We start from the raw sequence: 23,700 nt of genomic DNA on the forward strand, positions 1-23,700 counted from the left end.
CATAAATGGGAAGGAAAGCTCTGGTGTCTATTTAGTGAGTCAGACCCAATCACCACTCACCCTCGTTCTGTCACAAAGCTACACTTCTAGAGCCAACTGGCGTATCATGGATGTTTACTTCAACCCCAGATTTTCCTGTATTTTTTTATGGAAAGGGTAATGTAGACCATCTTGTGCAAAAGAGGATGGAGGTGGTGAGTTTTGCTTGGATTTCTATATGTTTCTGCTTTGATTCTCTTTTTAAACGTATGTTTCCTGTAAATACTTCACAAGGAGAAAGTGCCAAGGACCCTAAGAAACTATTTTGAAAATGAAAAATCTCTTCCTGGTTTAATGTGTAGCCTGACAGATGGACACCTACTGCTTTCTTTTGGAAGAGCTGCATGGATTTTTCTTCTTTCCCTCTCTTTTATTTTTAAAAGTGATAGAAAGAATGATTCATCCATGTAATTAGAGTTCTCACATCATTGTTAAAAAAAATTAAAATTCATCAAGGAAAGTTAGTTTATCTTCCATATCTAGTCATACATAAGAATGGACCTCAGGATTTGGGGTTGTTCCTTCTCGATATTAAAGTAACCAGACTGAGACACCTGAGTGTCTCAGCGATTGTCTGTCTTCGGCTCAGGGCATGATCCCAAGGTCCAGGATTGAGTCCTGCATCGGGCTCCCTGCGAGGAGCCTGCTTCTTCCTCTGCTTCTCCCTCTGCCTTTGTCTCTGCCTCTGTGTGTGTGTCTGTCATGAATAAATAAAATCTAAAAAAAAAAAAAACCAGACCAACATTATGTATTTGTTCTCATTTTGATATGACATGTGGGGAAAAAACTGCAAAAGGTGAAGCAGGACAAGGACTGATGAAGGCTGTTTTAAGGAAATTTAAAAATATGAGATTAGGGGCACCTGGGTGGCTCAGTTGGTTAAGCGTCCGCCTTTGGCTCCGGTCATGATCTCAGGGTGCTGGGATCAAGCCCCATGTTGGTCTCCCTGCTGAGGCAGGGAGTCTGCTTCTCCCTCTCTCTGCTCGTGCTCTCGCTCTCTGTCCCTCTCAAAATAAATAAATAAAATCTTTAAAATAAAAATATGAAGGGATCCCTGGGTGGCGCAGCGGTTTGGTGCCTGCCTTTGGCCCAGGGCGCGATCCTGGAGACCCGGGATCGAATCCCACATTGGGCTCCGGGTGCATGGAGCCTGCTTCTCCCTCTGCTTCTCCCTCTGCCTATATCTCTGCCTCTCTCTCTCTCTCTCTCTCTCTCTCTCTCTCTCTGTGACTATCATTAATAAATAAAAGAAATAAAAAAAAATATGAGGGACGCCTGGGTCGCTCAGTGGTTGAGCATCTGCCTTCAGCTCAGGGCATGATCCCGAAGTCCTAGGGTCGAGTTCTAAGTCCCACATTGGACTCGCTGCTGAGAGCCTGCTTCTCCCTCTGCCTGTGTCTCTGCTTCTCTCTCTGTGTCTCTAATGAATAAATAAATAAAATCTTTTAAAAATATAAAAATAAAAAATAAAAATATGAGATTAGTATCTCATTTTCTTTATTCGAGTTAAAACTATTAATTTCAAGAAATTGATTGACTTATATATACATACTTATTGTTTTATATCCCATATGGTGATGCTGCAAAAGAAGCCAAGAAGGACCCAATGAGGGGAATTCTAGGATTTTATCTATTTACTTGTTCAGATATGACTGCTGAAATTCCACTGATCCTTCTATGCTCAAGTGACACCTCTCTGAGAAGCCCTCCTCTACCTCCTCAACTGTTTGTACATCTCCTTGGAGCCTTTGCTATAGTCAGCATTTTGTGTTAACTTTATGATAGTTCTTGTTACCATCTTTCCTTATAGTTTTTCTTCCTTACTCCCTCCCTTTCTTCCTTTCTTTTGGGTGAATGATATGTTAGTCAGTTTTGTTTACAAGTGAATTCTGGGAATTTAAAGTTAACATCCTTGCTAGTGAACTTGTTATAGACAGCAGGAAAAGCTTCACCTTTGTGTTCCACATTGTTCTGCTATGTTTTATCCAAATGAACTATTACAAGCTGGCTGCCATCCAGTTTTGTGTGGATTTTCTTGCCCATAATTTCACTTAGGAAGACTAAGCCCTTCAGGATTGTATCATGCACAGCTATCAGAGTGTGGAACACTTGCTTATTTTTTTGTATAGTTTTTTTTGAGTTGGCTCAGGCAACTTGGCAATAAAAACATCATACTTCCAACTGAACTTTTTCTCCAGTGTACAAAATAGCTGGACTTGGATTTTATGGAGAGATTTCAGTTGAGGAATGGGAACAAAGATTATAATAGTTTTTTTAAAAGATTTTATTTATTTATTCACGAGAGACACACAGAGAGAGGCAGAGACAGCAGACTACTCGCTGGGAGCCTGATGTAGGACTGGATCTTGGGACTCCAGGATCACAACCTGAGCTAAAGGCATACACTCAACCACTGAGCCACCCAGGTGCTTCTGATCTAAGCTTTTTGAACCATTTTCCTTGTCTTTAAGTTTGAGTTGATGTATTAAGTGTGATAATCCATATAATCCACAGTGCAATGCCTGCTAATGATAAGCTCTCAAAGATAATACTATTAACAATGAAATACATATATTTTCTTGAGAGAAAGCATACACACGCGAGCAGGGGAGGTGAGGGGCAGAGGGAGAGGAGGAGAGAGAATCTTAAGCAGACTTTGAAAGCCAGGAGCCTGACTCAGGGCTCCATCTCAGGACCGACCCTGAGATCATGATCTGGGCTGCAACCAAGCGTTGGATGCTTAGGGATCCCTGGGTGGCGCAGCGGTTTGGCGCCTGCCTTTGGCCCAGGGCGCGATCCTGGAGACCTGGGATTGAATCCCACGTCGGGCTCCCGGTGCATGGAGCCTGCTTCTCCCTCTGCCTGTGTCTCTGCCTCTCTCTCTCTGTGTGTGACTATCATAAATTAAAAAAAAAAAAAAAAAAAAAAAAGAGTTGGATGCTTAACCAACTGGGCCACCCAGGCACCCTGACAATGGCTCCTATTAATAAATGACTTGTTAACAATGAAATGAAGTTTTGTATGAGGAAGTGCTGTGCAGTGATATTAAATGTAGGGTTTTGTCATTATTTTTGCCCTTATTAATATTGGGGGATAGCTGAGTGAAGTAAGTCAGTCGGAGAAGGACAAACATTATATGTTCTCATTCATGTGGGGAATATAAATAATAGTGAAAGGGAATATAAGGGAAGGGAGAAGAAATGTGTGGGAAATATCACAAAGGGAGACATAACGTAAAGACTGCTAACTCTGGGAAACGAACTAGGGGTGGTTGAAGGGGAGGAGGGCGGGGGGTGGGAGTGATTGGGTGACGGGTACTGGGGGTTATTCTGTATGTTGGTAAATTGAACATCAATAAAAAAATTTAAAAAATATTGGGGGATAGAGCCATAAATAAATTGATATTCATACTAGATTAAGAACCATAACCAATAAATAAACAAAAGGATTCCACAGATATTCCAATGTTTGGGTTATTAGTAGTGGTGCATATTATTGTGCACATTATTAGCCTACTTAAACTAAAACCTGAACTATAAGTCCCATCATCCTTTCAAACGGAGGGGTGGGAGGGTGGAACTCACTGGGCCCGGATGTAGGTAGAAAACTACATTTCCCAGAGGGCGTCACTCCTACATTGCCACTATATATAGTCCATCCGGGTTCTTCGAGATGCTGTTTGGCGACTCGTCGCCATTGCCGGAGCACCTCGGCCTCGGCCCAGAGGCGAGTGTCGGTTGCTGTGTCGGAGACACCCGTCCCCGACACCAAGACAGCCAGCCCTCTCCCCTGCCCCGCGGCGGGAGAGCGTGTCCGGCCGGCCGGCGGGGCTCGCGCACCCTCCCTCGCCTCCCCTTCCCCCGCAGCCTCCGCCCCGCCAGGCCCGGCCCGGACCTCCGAGCCCCGGCCTCCTCCTCCTTCTCTGTCGCCACCACCGCCGCCGCCGCCGCCGCCGGGCTCGACAGCCCCGCCCGCCGCTTCTCTTTCCAGTTTGAGAAGCCGAGGAAGGAAACAGGGAAAAATGTCGCCATGAAGGCCGAGAACCGCTGCCGCCGCCGACCCCCGCCGGCCCCGAACGCCATGAGCCTGGGTCCCCGCCGCGCCCGCTCCGCTCCGACCGCCGCCGCCGCCGAGGCCCCCGTTGATGCCGCAGAGCTCCCCCAGCGCCGCCGCCACCGCTTCCGACATGGACAAGAACAGCGGCTCCAGCAGCTCCTCCGCCTCTTCGGGCAGCAGCAAAGGGCAACAGCCGCCCCGCTCCGCCTCGGCGGGGCCGGCCGGCGAGTCTAAACCCAAGAGCGGTAAGGGCGTGCTCCCCGGACGGGGGGCGGGGAGCGGGGGGCGACTGCCCCCGAGGCTGGGGAGGATCCTCGCTCTGTTGTCCGCTGGGTCACCCAGGGACAGCTCCGCTTTCTACCATCATTTCTACCTTTCTCCCCTTTTCCGTGGCTCCCGTTATTTATACACTAACACTTCATGAACACGGTGCAGCGTGGTTTAGGTGAATGCTTGCATTAACCTTGCATTAATACTCGAAACAGATTGGTGAAGTAGGTGCTATTCTTATCCCCATTTTGTGGATGAGGAAACTGAGGTTCAGAAAAGGTAGGGTATGTGCCTCACGGCAGGCCTTAAGACCTGCTGGTTTGTCTGACTCACCAGTCCACGCTTCTAAACCACCGAGTTGTTCTACCCTTTAATGTTGAATTAGCATTGGAGAGTATTCAAGTTTAAACAGGGGAGGGTGGGGCCCAAGGACTTTTCAAACTCAAATTTCCTAGTCATCTGGTTCCGGATCCATTTCTCTGTTGAGGAAGACTGGTCCTCTAATGGCTTTGTTCATTGTGGAGGAGTAGTTAAGATCGAGGGCTCTGATTCAGCCTTTTTAGATCTGCCAAACCTTGAGCTTCCAAATTTCCTTTTCCGTGAAGGTAGAGATAATAATTAATTAAATTAACTTAGAAAACAAACGGAACTAAGAGCTTAGAAGAATACCTGACAGCTAGTCGCCACATACACATCATGCTTGTTTTCCTGTAGTAGGTTAGAGTCCTTTTGCAGGAAAAATTTTATTTTTGTAGTCAGGCCTTTCGATGTTATGACCATCTTGGTGATGATAGCTACTGCTTATTGAGGGCTTAACCATGCACCAGGGCCTAGGCTAGGTTTATACCTCTGTTATCTATACTCTGATTGTTAGCTTGTCCAGCAAGGTGGAATTGTTCATTTCTGAAGAAGGAAAAAGCTGAGAGGCCAGGAGTTTAGGAGTTGGCAGAGTCTGGAGTTGAATGTTCTCTATAGTACTTCAAAGCCTGTGTACAAATCTCTGCTATTTTCTGCTGTGATTATATGAGCAGTAACAGGAAGATGTTTGCAGTGGAAGTGAGGATGTGTGGCAGACAGGGAACATTTGAAGTCCCCAAATGTGGATGTCCGATTTAACACTTTTTAAGATTTAAAAACTGTCAGGCTTAAAAACAAAGAGAAAAAACAATCTTAAGACTGACTTGTTCAGAGTTGATCTTTTGGGTATAGCAAACTTGTTTACCTGGTATGCTGAAGACTTCTAGAAATTGTTTATAGGAGTTCCAGGTGGAGGCCAATTGTATCAATAATAAATGCTTTAAATAACTAAGCAGGGATTAGTGTGGACTTTCGGGCAGTATTATGTAGATTAATTTGGGGGTTTTGCCCATGTGTAGCTTTATCACATATCCCTCTAGAATTAGAGGGTAGCCACCCCTCTTGGCTAGTGTTAGAACTGCTGGTTTGGTTTAGTCTAAAAGTTTTTGGTGTAATTGATAAATAACTACTTTTAGTAGGTTAGAGTCCTTTTGCAGGGAAAATTTTATTCACACTCTATTCCTAGGTGTGAAGTTAAAGATGATGATTTTCTAGCTGTGTGAATTGTCAACTAATTTTTCTGGGCTTCCTTTTAAACCACTGACATAAAATAATGAGTCTATTGCAATAATTGTCTTTGGTTTATTCTGTAGTGAGGCAGTAGTGAATGTTTGTGACAATAATAAATCCAATAAGAAAACCGATATTTTAAGGCATTTTACTTATTTTGTCCCTAACTTTGAATATGTTGGTTAGACCTAACTCTGATTACCCATCAGGATGATAGAGAATTGTTGTAGTTTGACCAAGAAAATATTTGTTAGTGTTTCAGATAGACTTGTATAGAATACTTATTGTTGGTTTTCTGAGTAAGGTGATTTTTTAATAACAGTTGAATAGTATAAAATGCTCTTAAAACACTTGTTCACCTTCTTAATTGAAAGCTTTTATGGAAGGAAGGAGTTTTTGCCAAGTTTTATAAAATATGCAGTGTGCCATCTGGTAGCATTAGTTTTTAATATGTTAGCAAGCTTGTGCATGTTTGCCATTGCCAATGCCTACTTTTCTGGCTACTGCCATGTACCCTTAACAAATAGGAAGGATAGGTTTGTAGCTAAATACAGAGTTTATTAGGCATAATCCACTGCATGCATTTAGAAACAGATCAAAGGCAGAGTAGGTAGAAATTAAAAATGGCTTAGGAAAAGCTGGATATCGGCTAACTTTTAAGGTTGAACTGAAGGGCAGCAAATGCTGCCCTAAGAACGTTATAGCTGGGGATCCCTGAGTGGCTTAGAGATTTAGCGCCTGCCTTCTGCCTGGGGCGTGATCCTAGGGTTCCGGGATCGAGTCCCACGTTGGGCTCCCTGCATGGAGCCTGTTTCTCCCTCTGCCTCTCTCTCTCTCTGTGTCTCTCATGAATAAATAAATAAAATCTTAAAAAAAAACCCAAAAACGTTATAGTTAGGGGCACCTGGGTAGGTCAGTGGTTGAGCATCTGCCTTTGGCTCAGGCCGTGATCCCAGGGTCCTAGGATCGAGTCCCGCATCAGCCTCCCTGCAGGGAGCCTGCTTTTTCCTCTGCCTATGCCTCTGCTTCTCTCTCACGAATGAATAAATAAAATCTTAAAAAGAAAAAAATTTAAAATAGAACATAGCTAAGACCAATGCTGTTATGGCACATATCATTCAGGACCTCTTATACACTGATTCTAGAGGGTTCTAACAAATCGGTAGGCTCATATTCAGCATAATTCCATAGGTTTCTTTTTTTTTTTAATTTTTTATTTATGATAGGCACACAGTGAGAGAGAGAGAGGCAGAGACACAGGCAGAGGGAGAAGCAGGCTCCATGCACCGGGAGCCTGACGTGGGATTCGATCCCAGATCTCCAGGATCGCGCCCTGGGCCAAAGGCAGGCGCTAAACCGCTGCGCCACCCAGGGATCCCAATTCCATAGGTTTCTGTAGTATTTTAGCAGCTGACTCAATACTTCATGTACTTGATTCTGCTGGAAACTTGACCTCTTGAGTTTCAGAGCTCTGAGTTGAAGAAAGAAAAGGGAGGGTGAGGTGAAAATACATAACTTACCTTTCTTTGTTAAAGTAACAGGAACAGGGGTTGTTCAGATTTTAAATATTTAATTCTCCTTTCTTCTTTCCCTACCTCAGGTGAGGAAAAAAACCCTCTGTTCTGTTTTCTAAACTGCATGTCAGAAATGGTCATTTGCTTCCTAGCTACATGTTTAATATACTTGAATCTTTGTTTCTGCAGTTGGCTTAAGTTCACACACTCAGGAAATAGGTAAATTTGGCTCCTGGGATTTAACTTGGTCTTTTCTGCCATAGTGGCATACCACAGTTTCTTTCCTTTGGCTAATTACTTTAGACATTCACAGAACATTCCTTTTCTTGGATTTATTCCTACAGCTTTGTTCAGTAGGCCTAAGATGTAATTCTAAGAATGTTTAACAGTGAATAGCCCAAGAATATAGCCCAGAGGAGAAAAGTGGTGTAAAGTTTGGGGAAAGTCATTTAGAAAGAGCAAAGAAAGTAAAAAGAGGCAAGAGAGGTTAAGGAGTTTATGGACAAACAATGGAACCTGGCCCAGAACCAGGCTCTTGCCCCATTCCCCTAGGCGGGGGATGGTACTACCATGGAGGTTAAGGGAAGGTCAGGTATTATGAAGTAGTTATTTTGAGGTTGATGATATGAAGCACTATCCTGACACACTTCCTCCTATTCCGGTACCAGGAGCCAGGTTACTAGTGGTAATCTGCCTTGAAGACTTGCTTCTAAGCTGTAAATGGACCAGGAGGTTTTGATGGCTTTGAAAATTGAGGTGACTTGAAGCTTTTAATAACCATTTAAGAGAAGTTACAAGAATTTCCGGGCCTGTTGGCTGGAGTCTTTGGTTTATATGGCTTTGTTGGAAGTCTAGTGGGTGCTCTTGACAGGAATTATTTAGATTTATTAATTATAATAGTCTTCCAAATAATAATGGAAACTTTGTGCCAACCACTGTTGTAGGCATTTTACAGAAGTTTTAATCTTCATGACCCTATGAGGAGGTATAGTAGAGGATAAACCTTATTTCATGGACAAGAAAACTGAGGCTTTAGAGGGGATTGAGAGGATTTGTTCAAGTGAATTCTTTTATTTATTTAGGAGAGGGATGGGGGGAGAGAGAGAATCTTAAGCAGGCTCCATGCCCTGTGTGGAGCTCAACATGGGGCTCCATCCTGACTCTGAGATCATGGCCTGAGCTGAAATCAGGAGTTGGATGCCTAACCAACTGAGCCACACAGGTGCCCCTCAAGTGAATTCTTAAGAAGTCCTGGGCATTATTTATAAACTAACCTTTGTATAAATTCCCTTAGCAGGTGAGAAACTTGACATGTGTCATTCTTGATACTACTTCTCCCTTTTGTTCAGAATGAGAATTTCAGCTGGATTCAATTTGTTGTCAGTTGTTTCTGTAGTAAGGCCATATGTTGCCCCTCCGGAGGTGCTTGTCAGCCACTCTGAGTGATGGGTTAGGAACTTGCTTGTGATTATAGCATGAATCAGCAGTAGAAATTTCCTGGCTGCTATTCTGACCTCTAGGTTGTGCCACCTGTTAGAACTAGAGCTAGAAATGTTGATGATGCCAATTTATTTAACTGTGAAAAATTGATGGTCTTTAATTTGGTAATGAGGGGAAGGACTGAGATGTGTTATTTAGTAGAGACCTTTCTGTTAGGGAAATGTGGAAGAACTGAGACACTGGATTAAATTTTCAAGTCTCTTGTTGATTCTGTGATCCTGAGTTCTGGATTTGAGCCATTTAACTAATGGTCTTGTCCATTTTGGAATGTGTCTTGACAGTAGTTCTCAGCAGTTGTTCTCAGCTCTGGCTTGTGCATCAGAATTTCCCGGGGATCTTTTTTTAAAAATAGGGTTGTGTGGAGCTCTTTCTTAGGGATTCTTTTTTTTTTTTTTTTTTTTTTAACTTACTTGATGGAGAGTGTGTGCGCATAAGCAGGCAGAGGGAGAGGGAGAAGCAGGCTTCCTGCTGAGCAGAGAGCCCCACTCGGCGGGGACTTGATCTCAGGACCCTGGATCAAGACCCATGCCGAAGAAAGCAGCTTAACCAACTGAGCTACCCAGGCACCCCACTTAGGGATTCTTTCTGATTGTTTAGATCTGGGTTAGATCCTTGGGCCCTGGCATCCATGGTTTTATTTTTTTTATTTTTAAAGATTTACTTATTTATTTATGATAGAGAGAGAGAGAGGCAGAGACACAGGAGGAGGAAGAAGCAGGCTCCATGTCGGGAGCCCGACACGGGACTCAATCCTGGGACTCCAGGATCGCGCCCTGGGCCAAAGGCAGGTGCTAAACCACCTGGGATTTAGGCTGAGCCACCCAGGGATTCCCCCTTGGCATCCATAGTTTTAAAAGTCTCTATAAGTGATTCTTCTGCGTAGCCAGGATTGAGAACCACCACTTTGAAATTTAAAACTTGCAGCAGAGAATAAGTTTCTGCTAGGAACTTGACCTTTTTTTTTTTTTTTTTCTCTTTCCAAAATCTGAAGCAGATCATCTTCATTGCTATCTCCTTTCAGAGAAAGGAGGACAGATTCCACCCCCATGTTATTGACATGTGTGTCCTGGCAAGTTGTCTACAAGACATCCCAAAAACAGTACTCTGAACTTTATCTCTGGGTCACAGGCCTGACTGCACCTTCAATTTTTAGCTATCTGTTGCCTGGGTCTAGAGATAAGAATTGGCCTCTCACTTCAGATATCTGACTGCATACCCTAGGAAAATGGAAAACAAGATGAAGGAGTTGATTTTAGCAACTAAAATCGTAGATCCGTATGTGGTCAGTTTTGTAATCTGTTTTAGAAATGAGCAGTTCTGTAAAGATGATGAAACTGCTTCCTTGCCTGTGTAGTAATAAGTGAAGAAATGAAAAGAGTGCGCCTGCTGAGTACCAGCTTAACTTTCTTGAGCACTCAAAATGTAGAATGTGGCTTTACCTAAATCTTTGCAACTGGTAGGTGTTTGTCTTGAAAGTATTAGGGTCAAATGTAGTATCATCTGAGATGGTCTTGGGCAATGAGATTTGGGAAACTTAACGTTTTCTGTATATGCCTATTTTCATGAGATCTCATTTGTTCTCATGGTAAACTTGCACTCTCCCTCTGAATTTCCACTTATTTGAAATCTTATCAACTCCATAGGTAAGACAACATTTAAGAGATCTGGAGCTTCGCTTTATGTTACCAGTGATGCTGTGTTGGACAATAACTATGGCTGACTGAAGTAGTAGGTAAAAGTGTAGTTCTTAAGTTTATAGCTTCAGATTAAACTCTAGTCACTTTCTCTAACTGGGATTTAAGGTGACTGGTAGGAGTAAACCTTGTCTGGCAGAGTTTCTGTGACCATCTGTTCTCTGTTTACATTGCTGCCATCTCCTGTGCCTGTTAGCTTGATTCCCAGGTTGTGGTTTGGTCAGGTTTGGAGAGAATGGCATACCTCTTATTTGTCCCATGGTGGTGATAAAAGTAGTGTGAAGCTATTGCTTTCAAAATTCGGACTCTGATTTTATTAGCTGTTTCCTTTTTTTCTTTGAGGATATGCTTCACCTTGGATTTTTAAAATCTGCTATAAAATAAACTGGTCATCTTATCTAGAAATAATTTTTTCTAGGTACTTAATAGTTTTAAAAATTACCCAAATGGTAAGTATACAGAACTTTTTTTATATACATAAGTCAGCTTGCTGTGTTGCCTTTGCAGACCTGTTTCTGTGAGTTATATATACACATATATATGTTTGTGTGTTTATAAGTCTTACTGAGAATAAGTTATATTAATATGCTTCATAACTGTCAATGCTTATTGAAAAATATCTGCTAAAAAGAAAGCTTAATATTTTTACATATCTGGGGGGCATTATTGACCTTTTTGTGATATAGTAACAAATATATCCAATTTTTCATAATGAAAATTAATTTTCATTATGTTATCAAACCTAATAATGTTAAAATTTTTTTTTGAAATGTTAAAATTTTGGGATCCCTGGGTGGCGCAGTGGTTTAGCGCCTGCCTTTGGCCCAGAGCGTGATCCTGGAGACCCGGGATCGAATCCCACGTCGGACTCCCGGTGCATGGAGCCTGCTTCTCCCTCTGCCTATGTCTCTGCCTCTCTCTCTCTCTCTCTCTCTCTCTCTCTCTGTGTGGCTATCATAAATAAATAAAAATTAAAAAAAAAAGAAATGTTAAAATTTTCAACAGTTCCCACACAAATTTTTTTTAAAGATTGATTAATTAATTAATTAATTTATTTATTTATTTATTTATTTATGATAGACATAGAGAGAGCGAGAGAGACTTTGGCATATGTTAAATGTGTGTTGTTGGGATTCTTTGTTCAGTTTGGGACAAACTAATCTGTGCCATTCAGCACCTGAGTAGAAAAAATGGGGCAAAGAATATGAACAAGTGCTCTTTACACAAAATGCAAATGGTCAATAGATTGAAAAAGTATTTGTTGCTACTCTTCAGAAAAAATCAAATTTAAAGCAAGAAATTATTTTGACCCTTCAGTTTAATAAAGTTTATTCACCTCTATGTTGTCAACTATGTAGTGACATAGACTTTTTCCGTTATAGTATTGTTAGGATATAAATAAATAGGTATAATGGTTCTAGAAAGCAATGTGAGGATGCATAAAAAGCCTTAGTGATCATATTTTATCTGCTTTTACTTTGAGAGTTTGACATAATCATATACACACAGGCTCCCAATGCTAACTAGCAAAAAACTAGAAACCTTCTAAATATATAGCAATAGAAGATTGATTATATTGTAAACATATGGTAGACAGTGTAGCCATTAATCATGCTTTGAAGACTAGAGATGCATGAAAATGCTCATGGAGTAATAGAAGACAGTATATCTTATATGTCTGTCATTTTGTGGAAGATATGTGGCAAGTGTATAAAATGGAGAGTTAGGGGGCAGCCAGGGTGGCTCAGCACTTTAGCGCCACCTTCGGCCCAGGGCATGATCCTGGAGACCCTGGATCAAGTCCCACGTCGGGCTCCCTGCATGGAGCCTGTTTCTCCCTCTGCCTATCTCTTTACTTCTCTCTCTGTGTGTGTCTCTCATGAATAAATAAATCTTTAAAAAAAAAAATGGAGAGTGAAAGGAAATTATGTACTGTAAGTTGCTGTTCTGTGGATAGTGGCAAATTTAAATTATTTCAGATTTCAGAATTAAACATATATTCTTAAAACTGGAGGAAAAAAATATATTTATAAAAAGATTTTTTGAGGGAGTTTTAGAGGTAGAGAGTGCGAGCAGAGAGAGGGGCAAAGGGAGAGAGCATCTCAGGCTGAATGCAGAGTCCCGTGTGGCACTCCATCTCACAACCCTTAGCCAGAACCAAGAGTCAGACACTTAACTGGCTGAGCCACCCAGGTGCTCCAAGAAATACTGTTTAAAAGCATATGACTCATGCTGATCTAATATGTTCTTAGAACTCCATTTCTTCTGTTTTGTCAATTTAATGGCTTCTCAGTTTGATGTCTAGTGTATATGTAAATATTTTATTGTTATGTTTCTTTTTTTTTTTTTTTTATTCATGATAGGCACACAGTGAGAGAGAGAGAGGCAGAGACACAGGCAGAGGGAGAAGCAGGCTCCATGCACCGGGAGCCTGACGTGGGATTCGATCCTGGATCTCCAGGATCGCGCCCTGGGCCAAAGGCAGGCGCCAAACCGCTGCGCCACCCAGGGATCCCTATTGTTATGTTTCTTGAATGTACCTGCTGGGGCCTAGGCCAAGCCATTTCGTTATGTTGTAGTAATTTAAGGAGAATAATGTCCTCTACCCTGCTTCCAGATAAAATACTTTCTCTGATAGGCTGTTCCCTTTTTCTTATTTTTTTTTAATTAAAAAAATTTTTTTGAAGTAGGGTCCACGCCCATTGTGGGGCTCCTGAAATCAGGACCCCAAGATCAAGAGTTGTATGCTGAGCTGACGGCGCCAGCCAGTTGCCCCAGGCTGTTCCCTTTCCTATCACTTCATCTAAATTGGCTTTTATAAGAGCAGTGGTTAAGCTCTGTAAAAAAGACATTATGAACTGAGAATCTGTGGCTTGATCTACATTTTTTTTTTAAGATTTTATTTATTTATGCATGAGAGACACAGAGAGAGAGGCAGAGACACAGGCAGAGGGAGAAGCAGGCTCCATGTAGGGAGCTCGACGTGGGACTCGATCCCCGGTCTCCAGGATCAGGCCCTGGGCCAAAGGCAGGCACCAAACCGCTGAGCCACCGGGGCTGCCCCTGATCTATATTTGTATCCCTTCTGAAGGGAGGGATCCTTTAGTCTTTGTCTTTTTTTTTTTTTTAAGATATTATCCATTTATTTATGAGAGACACAGAGCAAGAGGCAGAGACATAGGCAGAGGGAGAAGCAGGCGCCATGCAGGGAGCCCAATGTGGGACTTGATCCTGGGATTCCAGAATCATGCCCTGTGCTGAAGGCAGGTACCAAACCTCTGAGCCACCCAGGTGTCCCAAGTCTTTATCATTTAAAAAACAAAAATCCACTTTACTAAGAGATGTCTTGCCCAAAGCTCTGGTCCAAACCTAGATTTCGTAGAGTTTGTAGAAGGGCCCTACAAGGCCTTTTTTAAAGATTTTATTTCCTTAAAACCCTGAGATAAGAAATCACAGGCTCTTCTTACTGAGCCAGCCAGGCACCCCTGTTTGTTTATTTTTAAAGATTTTTCTTTTTTAGGTAATGTCCACACCTGATGGGGGTCTTGAACCTACAACCCCAAGATCAAATATTGCATGCTCTTCCGACTGATCCAGCCAGGAGCTCTGTATTATTTCTTAACTAATTCTTTGCCTTTCTTTGCTTTCAGATGGAAAGAACTCAAATGGATCCAAGCGTTTTAATCGCAAACGTGAACCTTCCTATCCCAAAAATGAAAATTTTAGCAACCAGTCCCGTCGCTCCAATTCACAGAAAAGCAAAACTTTTAACAAGATGCCTCCACAGAGGGGCGGCGGCAGCAGCAAAGTCTTTAGCTCTTCTTTTAATGGTGGAAGACGAGATGAGGTATGGAATTTAAGAATGTTCTTTCTAGAATAAGGAGGAGCATAAGCTCTGATCCACTTCCCCACCCTGTCCCAGTAGTTGGGGAGGAGGGGAGAAAGAGGTGGAAGAGTAAATAACCAAAGCAGTCTTAAATAGTTTAGGGATTAACGAGGTTTGGAACTTTGCCTCCTTTCTTCCCTTGCAAGTTAAGAAAATTTCCTTGGAGGAAGAAGATAGTCATAATCACGGGTTGTGATAAATTATAGCAAATTTGTGGTACCTTACTTTGTATAGTCCTTCTATTATCACTCCTGAATTAGAGGTACCTATTGGATATTTAGGTAATAAAGTGACTTTAATTAATGACTTTTGCCTTGTGGTATCTAGCAAAATGTAAGATGCTATATCCTAGTCTCAGGTAGTCTGATTTTTGGAGTTTCTTAGTTTCTTTCTTTGTTTCTTTCTTTTCTTTCTTTTCTTGATTTAATTTATTCATGAGAGAGACAGAGAGGCAGAGACACAGGCAGAGGGAGAAGCAGGTTCCCTGTGGAGCCTGATGCAGGACTCGATCCCAGGACCCCAGGATCATGACCTGAGCCAAAGGCAGATGCTCAAACCATTGAAACCACCCAGGCATCCCTGATTTTAGGAGTTTCTTAGGTATCCTTTTGTAAGTGCATAAAGACTTCTGTACAAGGGAATTCATTATAGCATTGATGGTAGTTGCAAAATCTCAGAAACAACCTAAATTATTAAGGAACTGGTTAAATTATCTTCCTGTTTGAATGTTCTGTACTCTGAAACCATTATAGAATAAGACAGAGTTAATGTATTCATGGAAAAATTCATTCATTCACCAAAAATTTAGTCTTCTTGTACTGTATATCAGATAACATTCAGTTTGGAATACAATACTGAGTGGAACATTGTCCCTCAGGAGCTTATATTCTAGTTTAGGGAGATAAACACAGTTGACACAGTTTGACCCTTGAACAACACAGGTTTGAACTGCATGGGTACCCTTATGTGGTTGTTTTTTTGTTTTTTTATAGAGTACTGTAAATATATTTTGATTTTCCTTTTTTTTTTTAAATTTTATTTATTGAGAGAATGAGCAGGGGGAGGGGCAGAGGGAGAGAGAATCTCATCTCACACAGACCCCATGCTGAGCACAGAGCCTGACTCGGGGCTTGATCCCATGACCCTGAGATCATGACCTGAGCTGAAATCAAGAGTTGACACTTAACCAACTGAGCCACTAGGTGCCCCCGGTTTTTTTTTTTTTTTTTTTTTTATTAAAAGATTTTATTTATTCATAGAGACACACAGAGAGGGAGGGAGAGAGAGAGGCAGAGACACAGGCAGAGGGAGAAGCAGGCTCCATGCAGAGAGCCTGATGTGGGACTCGATCCAGGTCTCCAGGATCACGCCCTGGGCTGCAGGCAGTGCTAAACCGATGCGCCACCGGGGCTGCCCGGTGCCCCTGTTTTGATTTTCTTAATACACTTCCTTTTCTCTAGCTTTACTGTAAAAATACAGTGATAATACCTATAACATAAAACACGTGTTGTTATCGGTAAGGCTTCCAGTCAACAGTAGGTTTTTAGCAGTTAACTTTTTTGGGGAGTCAAAAGTTACACATGGGTTTTTATTTTTAATTTATTTTTAATTTTAATTTTTTTTTTAAGATTTTATTTATTCATAGACACAGAGAGAGAGGCAGAGACACAGGAAGAGGGAGAAGCAGGCTCCATGCAGGGAACCTGATGTGGGACTTGATCCCGGGTCTCCAGGATCACACCCCAGGCTGCAGGCGGCGCCAAACCGCTGCGCCACCAGGGCTGCCCGTACACATGGGTTTTTAATTGTGCAGGGGGTCAGTTTTCCTAATGCCTGCATTGTTCAAGGATCTTCTGTATAATAAATCCAAAGGTAAGTGCTGATCGAATTAACAAGAAGTAGACTGAAAGAGAGGGAGAGAGAGTAATAAAGAGTACAGTTTTTATTTTTATTTTTTTTTAATTTTTATTTTTTTTAAGATTTTATTCATTTATTAGAAACAGGCAGAGACACAGGCAGAGGGAGAAGCAGGCTCCACGTAGGGAGCCCGATGTGGGACTCCATCCCAGGCCTCAGGATCAAGCCCTGGGCTGAAGGCGGCGCTAAACCGCTAAGCCATTGGGGATGCCCTGGTTTTTATTTTTTTTAAGATTTTATTTATTTGAGAGGAAGAGAGCACACACTAGTCGGGTGGAGGTGGCAGTGGCAGAGGGAGAAGCAGACCTCCACTAAGCAGGGAGCCTGATGCAGGGCTTGATACCAGGACCCTGGGATCATGACCTAAGCTGAAGGCAGATGCTTAACCTACTGAGCCACCCAGGTGCCCCAAGAGAACAGTTTTAGGAGGTGCCTAAGGAAAGCTGCTCTGAGGAGGTGAAGTTTGAGTAGAGTCTTGAATGTAGCAAGGGAGCATACTGTATAAATTTGAGGAAGAGCATCTTAGCTGGAAGGAATAAGTGCACAAATAGCAGGGGATCAGAGATGGTAATGTTTGGTTTGTTTGAGGTAAAACAGTAGGCTATCTTGAGTGGAGCAAGAGAAGTAGGGAATGAAGCTTAAGATTGGGAAAGAAGGGTCAGATCATGTGGGGCCTTATGAGACTTTTGCTTTTTGTTCACAGAGATGGGAAGCTATTGGGGGTTTAAGAAGAGAAGTACTATAATCTGACTTGGAGTTTTAAAGGGGAGAGTGGAACCAGGGAGGCTCTTAAGATATTTCTGAAGAGAGTGATGGAAGCTTTGAAACAGTGATAACTGGTGAGAAGCATGCCTATTGGGGTGACATCGGAAGGTAGAACCAACAGAGTTTTTTTGTTTTTTTGTTTTACCAACAGGATTTTTAAAAATATGTTAGATATGGGGTCTGAGCAGAGAAATGAATAACTTTGAATAAATGAATGTTTTTGGCAGGAGCCCAAAGTGTGGAAGATTTCCAGGAAGTACCAGGTTTTGGGCGGGGGGTGGTTGGAAGAGAAGAGGGAGGAGTTGCGATAAAGAACTTCATTTTAGGAATATGTTTGTGTTGAGATGGTTACTGGATTTCTAAGTAGAGAGAGGTAGTAAATGGAATCTGGAGTTCAGGGAGGAGACCCAGGCTAGAGAGGTATCTGCATGCATTTGGTGTTTGCAGCTGTGGAATTAGGTGGGATTGTTAAGGAGTGCTGCAGAAAGGCAATTTAAGGACTGAGGCCTGAGTATGGATCATAAGGCATGAGCAAAAAGGGAGGAAAGATGGGCAGCCTGGGTGGCTCAGCGGTTTAGTGTTGCTTCAGCCCAGGGCCTGATCCTGGAGACCCAGGATTGAGTCCCATGTCAGGCTCCCTGCATGGAGCCTGCTTCTCCCTCTGCCTCTCTTTCTCTGTGTCTCTCATGAATGAATAAATAAAATCTTTAAAGGGGGGTGGGGGGAGAACCAAAAGGCTTTTGGAGAAAGTGACCAGTTTTGCCCTCTGCTGATAGGTTATGGAATATTAGGACAGAGTGAATCACTAGATTTGATAATATGAAGGTAGGTTGTTGGCCTTGAGCTGCTTTGGTAGAGCAGTGAGGACAAAAACTTGATTGGCATAGATTTAGAGAAAATGGAAGGATAGGAGGAAGAAACAGCAAGTTCAGACAGTACTTTCTAGTGGCTTTGCTCTAAAGGGGCAAAGAGAGGTGAGGGAGTGTGAAGTTGAGAGGTTTTAAATTTAGAGAAATTACAGCATCTGTCCGGTAATGGGATTGTCCTGTGAGGGGGCAAATATGCATAGGAAAGGGGGAGAATTGCTATAACCTTGTCCTTGAGTCCTTGAGGAGTTGGGATTTTGTATACAAGTGGAGGAATCGGCTTAGATAGGAGCTTTGCCAGTTCATCTTCAGTAACAAGAGGAAGGCAGAAGTATTGGTAGGAGGATGTAGGAATTCTTTTCTGATCTTCTTGTCTCAGTAAAATAAGGAAGGTGATCTAAGAGAGGAGCCTTGGAAGTCCTGAGGAATGGAGTTGTCTGGGTGACTGGGGAATTTAGCGAGTACAGAAATGCCATCAGGTTGTAGTATTGCCAGATGGCCTAAGGGTCTACTTAAGTGAGACTGATTGGTGTGATGTGGTTGTGTTCTTGTGTGTAACTGTCGGTGCTGGAGTGGAAATATATAGGCAGAGAGTTGGATTAATCAAGGGAAGGTTTTGCCAGGTAAGTATAGATGACAAAGAGAAGGGGGCAGTTGACCATAGGATCTAGGCCAAGTAAGAAAAGAAATTGTGAGGGTGAATTGGATCACTAGTTTGGAGATCTCAGAGGGGCTAAAGAATTGGAATCAAGACTAACGGGAGCAAGCTAAGAAAGGAGGAAGTTGCTGCTTGGATGTTGGTGCTCAGAGTTAAGATGGTGGGAGAAGTGTTGATTGTTACCCTATGGTCTAGATGTAGAGCAGTGCTGTCCAGTAGAAATGTCCATATATAATTTAAACTTTTCTAGTTGCTAAATTAAAAAGGTAAAGAAATGGTGAAATTAATTTTAATGTTTTTACCAAGTATAGCTAAAATGGTATTTCATTACATGATACTGGTCACATTTCAAGTGCTCAGTGGCTACATCTGGCTAGTAGTGGTTGCTGTATAGGATGGTGCAGCTCTAGATGGTATGTCCTTGGGAATTGGGTGCCTGAGGTAGAGTTGAGAGCCAGCTAACTGGATGAAGTGGGGGTCAAGGAACTGTGAGAGGGTCAGTGTGTTCGAAGGATAATTAGGAATTGTGATGGCCAGTTTTGGAGAAGGTTGCAGTGGGCCAGCTAGGATAACAAGGTGATAAAAGGTTGAGGGTGTGGAGGATTTTGTTGACTAAGCATAAGCTCTTACCTAAGGTTGGGTCATTGGGGGTGGAAGACTGATGAAGGGGATAGCAGAGCCACATGGAAATGAGCATCCAGGGAATGAGAGGCCAGGGGATGACCTGGAAGTCATGAGCTTCCTTGTGATGAGTTACATAAGCAGTGGGGGAGAGGAGGGTGTTGTCTCCCAGGATCTATTGAAATAGAAGGAAATTGTTTATGGTGAAATTGTTTATGGTTTGCCACTGTACTTAATATATACTGTCATATACTGTGGTCTATATGCATAAGCTATCTTAGGCCATATTGGTTGCCTCTGCAATGTAAGGTATTTTTCACCATGTTCCTTTTTGTACTCTTTAGATTCTTTTTTTTTTTTTTTAGATTTATTTTATTTAGAGAGAGCATGAACAAGGGAAGGGGCAGAGGGAGAGAAGAGTCTTAAGTGGACTCTGTGCCAAGCATGGACCCCGATGGGGGGCTCTATCTAACTACCCTGAGATCATAACCTGAGCTGAAATCAAGAGTTGGATGCTTAACTAACTGAGCCATCCAGGTGCCCCTGTACTCTTTATGATGTCTGTGCAGATGTTGCTTACTAATCTCTAAATTTTTAGACTAAATAGCAAAAGCCTTGAATTTGTATTTCCTTTGACCCAGTAATTCCTGCTATACAATAAGAAGAAATAATTGTATGTGGCCAAATATTTGTGCACAAAGATCTATCCAAAAATAGGTTTATCATAACATTATTTTGTTTTGGTGGAGAAGCTACGAACAATCTGTGTCCTATAGTATACCTACCTATCTGATGTAGTGGTATATAGCCATTTAAAGGGACTATATGCTAATACGACTGACGTGACACAGTGCTTATGACATTAAGTGAGAAATTGGTATTAGGAAATGGCACTAGCTTACTTATAACCGGTATCTACCACTTCAATTTGGGAATGTTAAGAAAGCCCCAACATGATTTCTTCCATCTTTGCAGTGGTATTTCTCCTGTGTGGTTTCTTGCCACTTTCTAAACTCTTTCAATTCTGCTGATTGGATTTATTTCTGGACACTGAAATTGTCTGCCTACGTGTTCTAATTCTGTCAGTTTTAATTAACAGTGAATAGCAGTGTGTGTCTTCGATGGGAGGTCTCTGGCAGGATCCTGAAGCCCATGGCAGTTAGCAGCTGCCTGCAAGTCGCCTCCAGACTCTAGTTCCACAAACTCACTTTTGTCAGTAACAGACCAAAGAACAAATAGGTAATAAGAGTGAAGGTGTAGGAGTCCTATGGGACTGTCAAAAGATTAATCCAGTAAGTAAATCTTTGTACTTCCAAGATAGCTAGAGGAGTTTGTGTTGGGTTTTGTCATTTAATAATTAATTGCCTTTTAGCAGGGCAGCCTGAACAGTGTAAGTGATTGTATGTTAAGAGGTTTTGTCCTCAACTTTGCTCCCACCTGGATCTTAGGTAGACTTTTGTGTTAACCCTCTCCTAAGAAGATTGTTTACTTTAAGCCTATGTTTCATTTAGTTAGTATTTTAAACCATGTGGAAGGAGGGGTTATTCTAGTTTCTACTATAAATCAGGAGGTGTCATCCTAATCAGAAATATTTGATTCATTCTTTCTCTAGGTAGCAGAGGCTCAACGGGCAGAGTTTAGCCCTGCCCAGTTCTCTGGTCCGAAGAAGATCAATCTGAACCACTTGTTGAATTTCACTTTTGAACCGCGTGGCCAGGCGGGTCACTTTGAAGGCAGTGGACATGGCAGCTGGGGAAAAAGGAACAAGTGGGGACATAAGCCTTTTAACAAGGAACTCTTTTTACAGGCCAAGTGAGTATGCCTCCTTTTAGGTGGGAAGTGCGGTTGAGCCTCTGGGCAGTTGTTGGAGCTGAGAAGCAGCTTTTATTTTTATTTTTTAGAAGAAGCTTCTTTTAAACTGCTGTGGGAGAGAGACAGAAAGGGAATTGGTCCGGTTCTTTTTCTCCTCTCTCTCTCTCTCTTTCTCTTTGTGTGTGGGGGCAACTTGAAAAACTTTTCAAATGGATGTTCCTGGTTCTTAAAATAATGCTTAAATAAGTATATAAATTAATGATAAAATTAAAATAATGCTTTTGTGTCATTATGAGGTAGTAAAAGTGTTTACTTTGAAATTGGACCTAGATTTGAATTTTATTTTGTCCTTCAACCTTGGGTAATTTAGCCACTTTGAGACTCAGCTTCTCCCCTATAAAGGAGGAGAATTACCTAAGGGAGAATTGGATGACAGGTTGGAGTGTTTGGCATACATTTGCTCAAATACTGATTCCCTTTTGTTTCCTTTTGTGTGTCATAATTATAATGTAAGATTTGACCTTGAATCTAGACTGAAGTATCTGGTTAGTACTTTATATAAATTGGTAATCAAATGATTGAGTGAGAAGAGTCTTTGTACTGCCTTGAGGACTAGCTATATGCCAGGATTTCTCAGGGGGAGGGAGGAAATCTGGCTTCCTGCTGAATGATGGGGCCATAGTCTGGGTTAATTTTAGTTCAAGGGAGGCTTACAGCAGCTTGACTGGGCTTGAAAGCAGAAGAAACAGAATTCATAGATTTAGACTCCTACTTGCCAAGTCTTTGGATTTCCTCAAGCCAGGGCTGAGAACTGAGGCTAAAGTCCTAGTTCAGTACTTCACAAACCATGGCTGCTAATGGCCTGTATTTGATTTTTAAGTCAAGGAGTCATGGTTTTTTGCTGATGGCATGTTGGTGGATTCTGAGAGTCTGCCTTTTCCTTGTCTTTTCCCCTGTTTCTAGCTGCCAATTTGTAGTGTCTGAAGACCAAGACTACACAGTTCATTTTGCTGATCCTGATACTTTAGTCAATTGGGACTTTGTGGAACAAGTGGTGAGTAGCCCAGCTAAACTTGTTAGCTGTTAGTGGGAGAAAGAACTAAAGAAAGGGACCCTGGTGACACAGCAGCTGTGGGGTGGTTTCACTGTTAATACCTTTTTCTGCATGGCCACACTGTAGACATTCCCCAGAGATCAGTCCTGGTTTCTCCTGGAGTTTGTTTTGCGCTAATTGCACTGGCCTACAGGATTGGGGAATTGGAAGACTCCTATCTAAAATGAAGGTATAAAAACAGTTCTATCTACAGCTTCCTCTCCTGGTAAGAAGTAACCAGGGAAATATTGAGGTTCTATCTACAGCTTCCTCTCCTGGGAAGAAGTAACCAGGGAAATATATGAGAAATGCTGGATACCCTCCTAACCTCAGATGGGCTCACTGCATAGACATGGCTTCACTAGTAGCCGTTTGTAGTAATCAGTATCAAATTAGGCCTCAGTCTTATGGCAGGTAAATGGGTCACCAGCTGCACTGCAGTCTCAGCCACTGGCACGTTTTGTTTTCTGTTGATGTTTGGAGCTCTGGGTATTTCCTTGCTGCTCTTAGCTTTTAGGGATATGGAATCATTTCAAAGCTAAAGGCTTCAAACCCTGGCTTCCCAACAACTGTGAAAATTCATAAAATGATCATAGAATGGCAAAGAAGTCCCATGAAACCTGTTTTATATTCACTGGTTAAAAAAAAATAGATGCATGTGAAGTGAAAATCTGTTGGAAAATTACTGGTACATTACTTCTTGACCCTTTTCATGCCTTTCTGTATGTGTACATACAATTTTTTTTAATTAATTGGATCATATATTGATTTGTCACTTTTCCTCTTTGATATAGAACCCCTAAAATACCTGTTATGTAGTTATTATATTTGTGTATAGATACATTTTAAAGATTTACTTATTTGAGAGAGAGTGCACATGTGCAGGTGAGTGGGGGGAGGGGCACAGGGAGAGGGGTACATGCAGATTCAGTGTGGAGCAGGGAGCCTGATGTGGGGCTCAGTCATAGGATCCTGAAATCATGACCTGAGCTGAAATCAAGAGTCAGATGCTTAACTGACCAAACCATCCAAGTGCCCCTTGGTATATATTAAACTGTTACTGTGGTTTCCTTAGCAATTTAAAGTGTTATTATATATCTGCATTTTTGAACAATTTTGTGAAGATGTATTGAGATGTACCAGGGATGGGGATAGCAGAGGAGAGACTTAACTTTGACAGTCCCATGTCAGCTTGAAAGTGTGACTTGTGCTGTTTTGTTTCAGCGCATTTGTAGCCATGAAGTGCCATCTTGCCCAATATGCCTATATCCACCTACTGCAGCCAAAATAACCCGTTGTGGACACATCTTCTGCTGGGCATGCATTCTGCACTACCTTTCACTGAGTGAGAAGACCTGGAGTAAATGTCCCATCTGTTATAGTTCAGTACATAAGAAGGATCTCAAAAGGTGAGATGGAGAC

The 23,700-nt window shown here is 42.1% G+C and overlaps 1 protein-coding gene across 3 annotated transcripts in view; it reads left to right on the top strand.

Moving 5' to 3' along the window:
- Positions 1-4,051: 4,051 nt before the first annotated feature.
- The window catches only part of RNF10 (ring finger protein 10), a 33,574-nt gene continuing 13,925 nt past the window's right edge, over positions 4,052-23,700 (top strand). Inside the window, exons 1-5 of one of the 3 annotated variants that reach the window (XM_077875901.1) lie at positions 4,052-4,340; positions 14,311-14,507; positions 20,986-21,185; positions 22,149-22,239; positions 23,503-23,687. In XM_077875901.1, the coding sequence (XP_077732027.1) occupies positions 4,184-4,340; positions 14,311-14,507; positions 20,986-21,185; positions 22,149-22,239; positions 23,503-23,687 (830 nt within the window). In that variant the 5' untranslated portion in view covers positions 4,052-4,183. The remainder of the gene's footprint in view (positions 4,341-14,310; positions 14,508-20,985; positions 21,186-22,148; positions 22,240-23,502; positions 23,688-23,700) is intronic. The other 2 variants (XM_077875900.1, XM_077875899.1) reach the window with 2 other exon arrangements.

This window comes from Canis aureus, chromosome 27, assembly GCF_053574225.1.
Source record: "Canis aureus isolate CA01 chromosome 27, VMU_Caureus_v.1.0, whole genome shotgun sequence".
In the NCBI taxonomy this organism is placed as follows: Eukaryota; Metazoa; Chordata; class Mammalia; order Carnivora; family Canidae; genus Canis; species Canis aureus.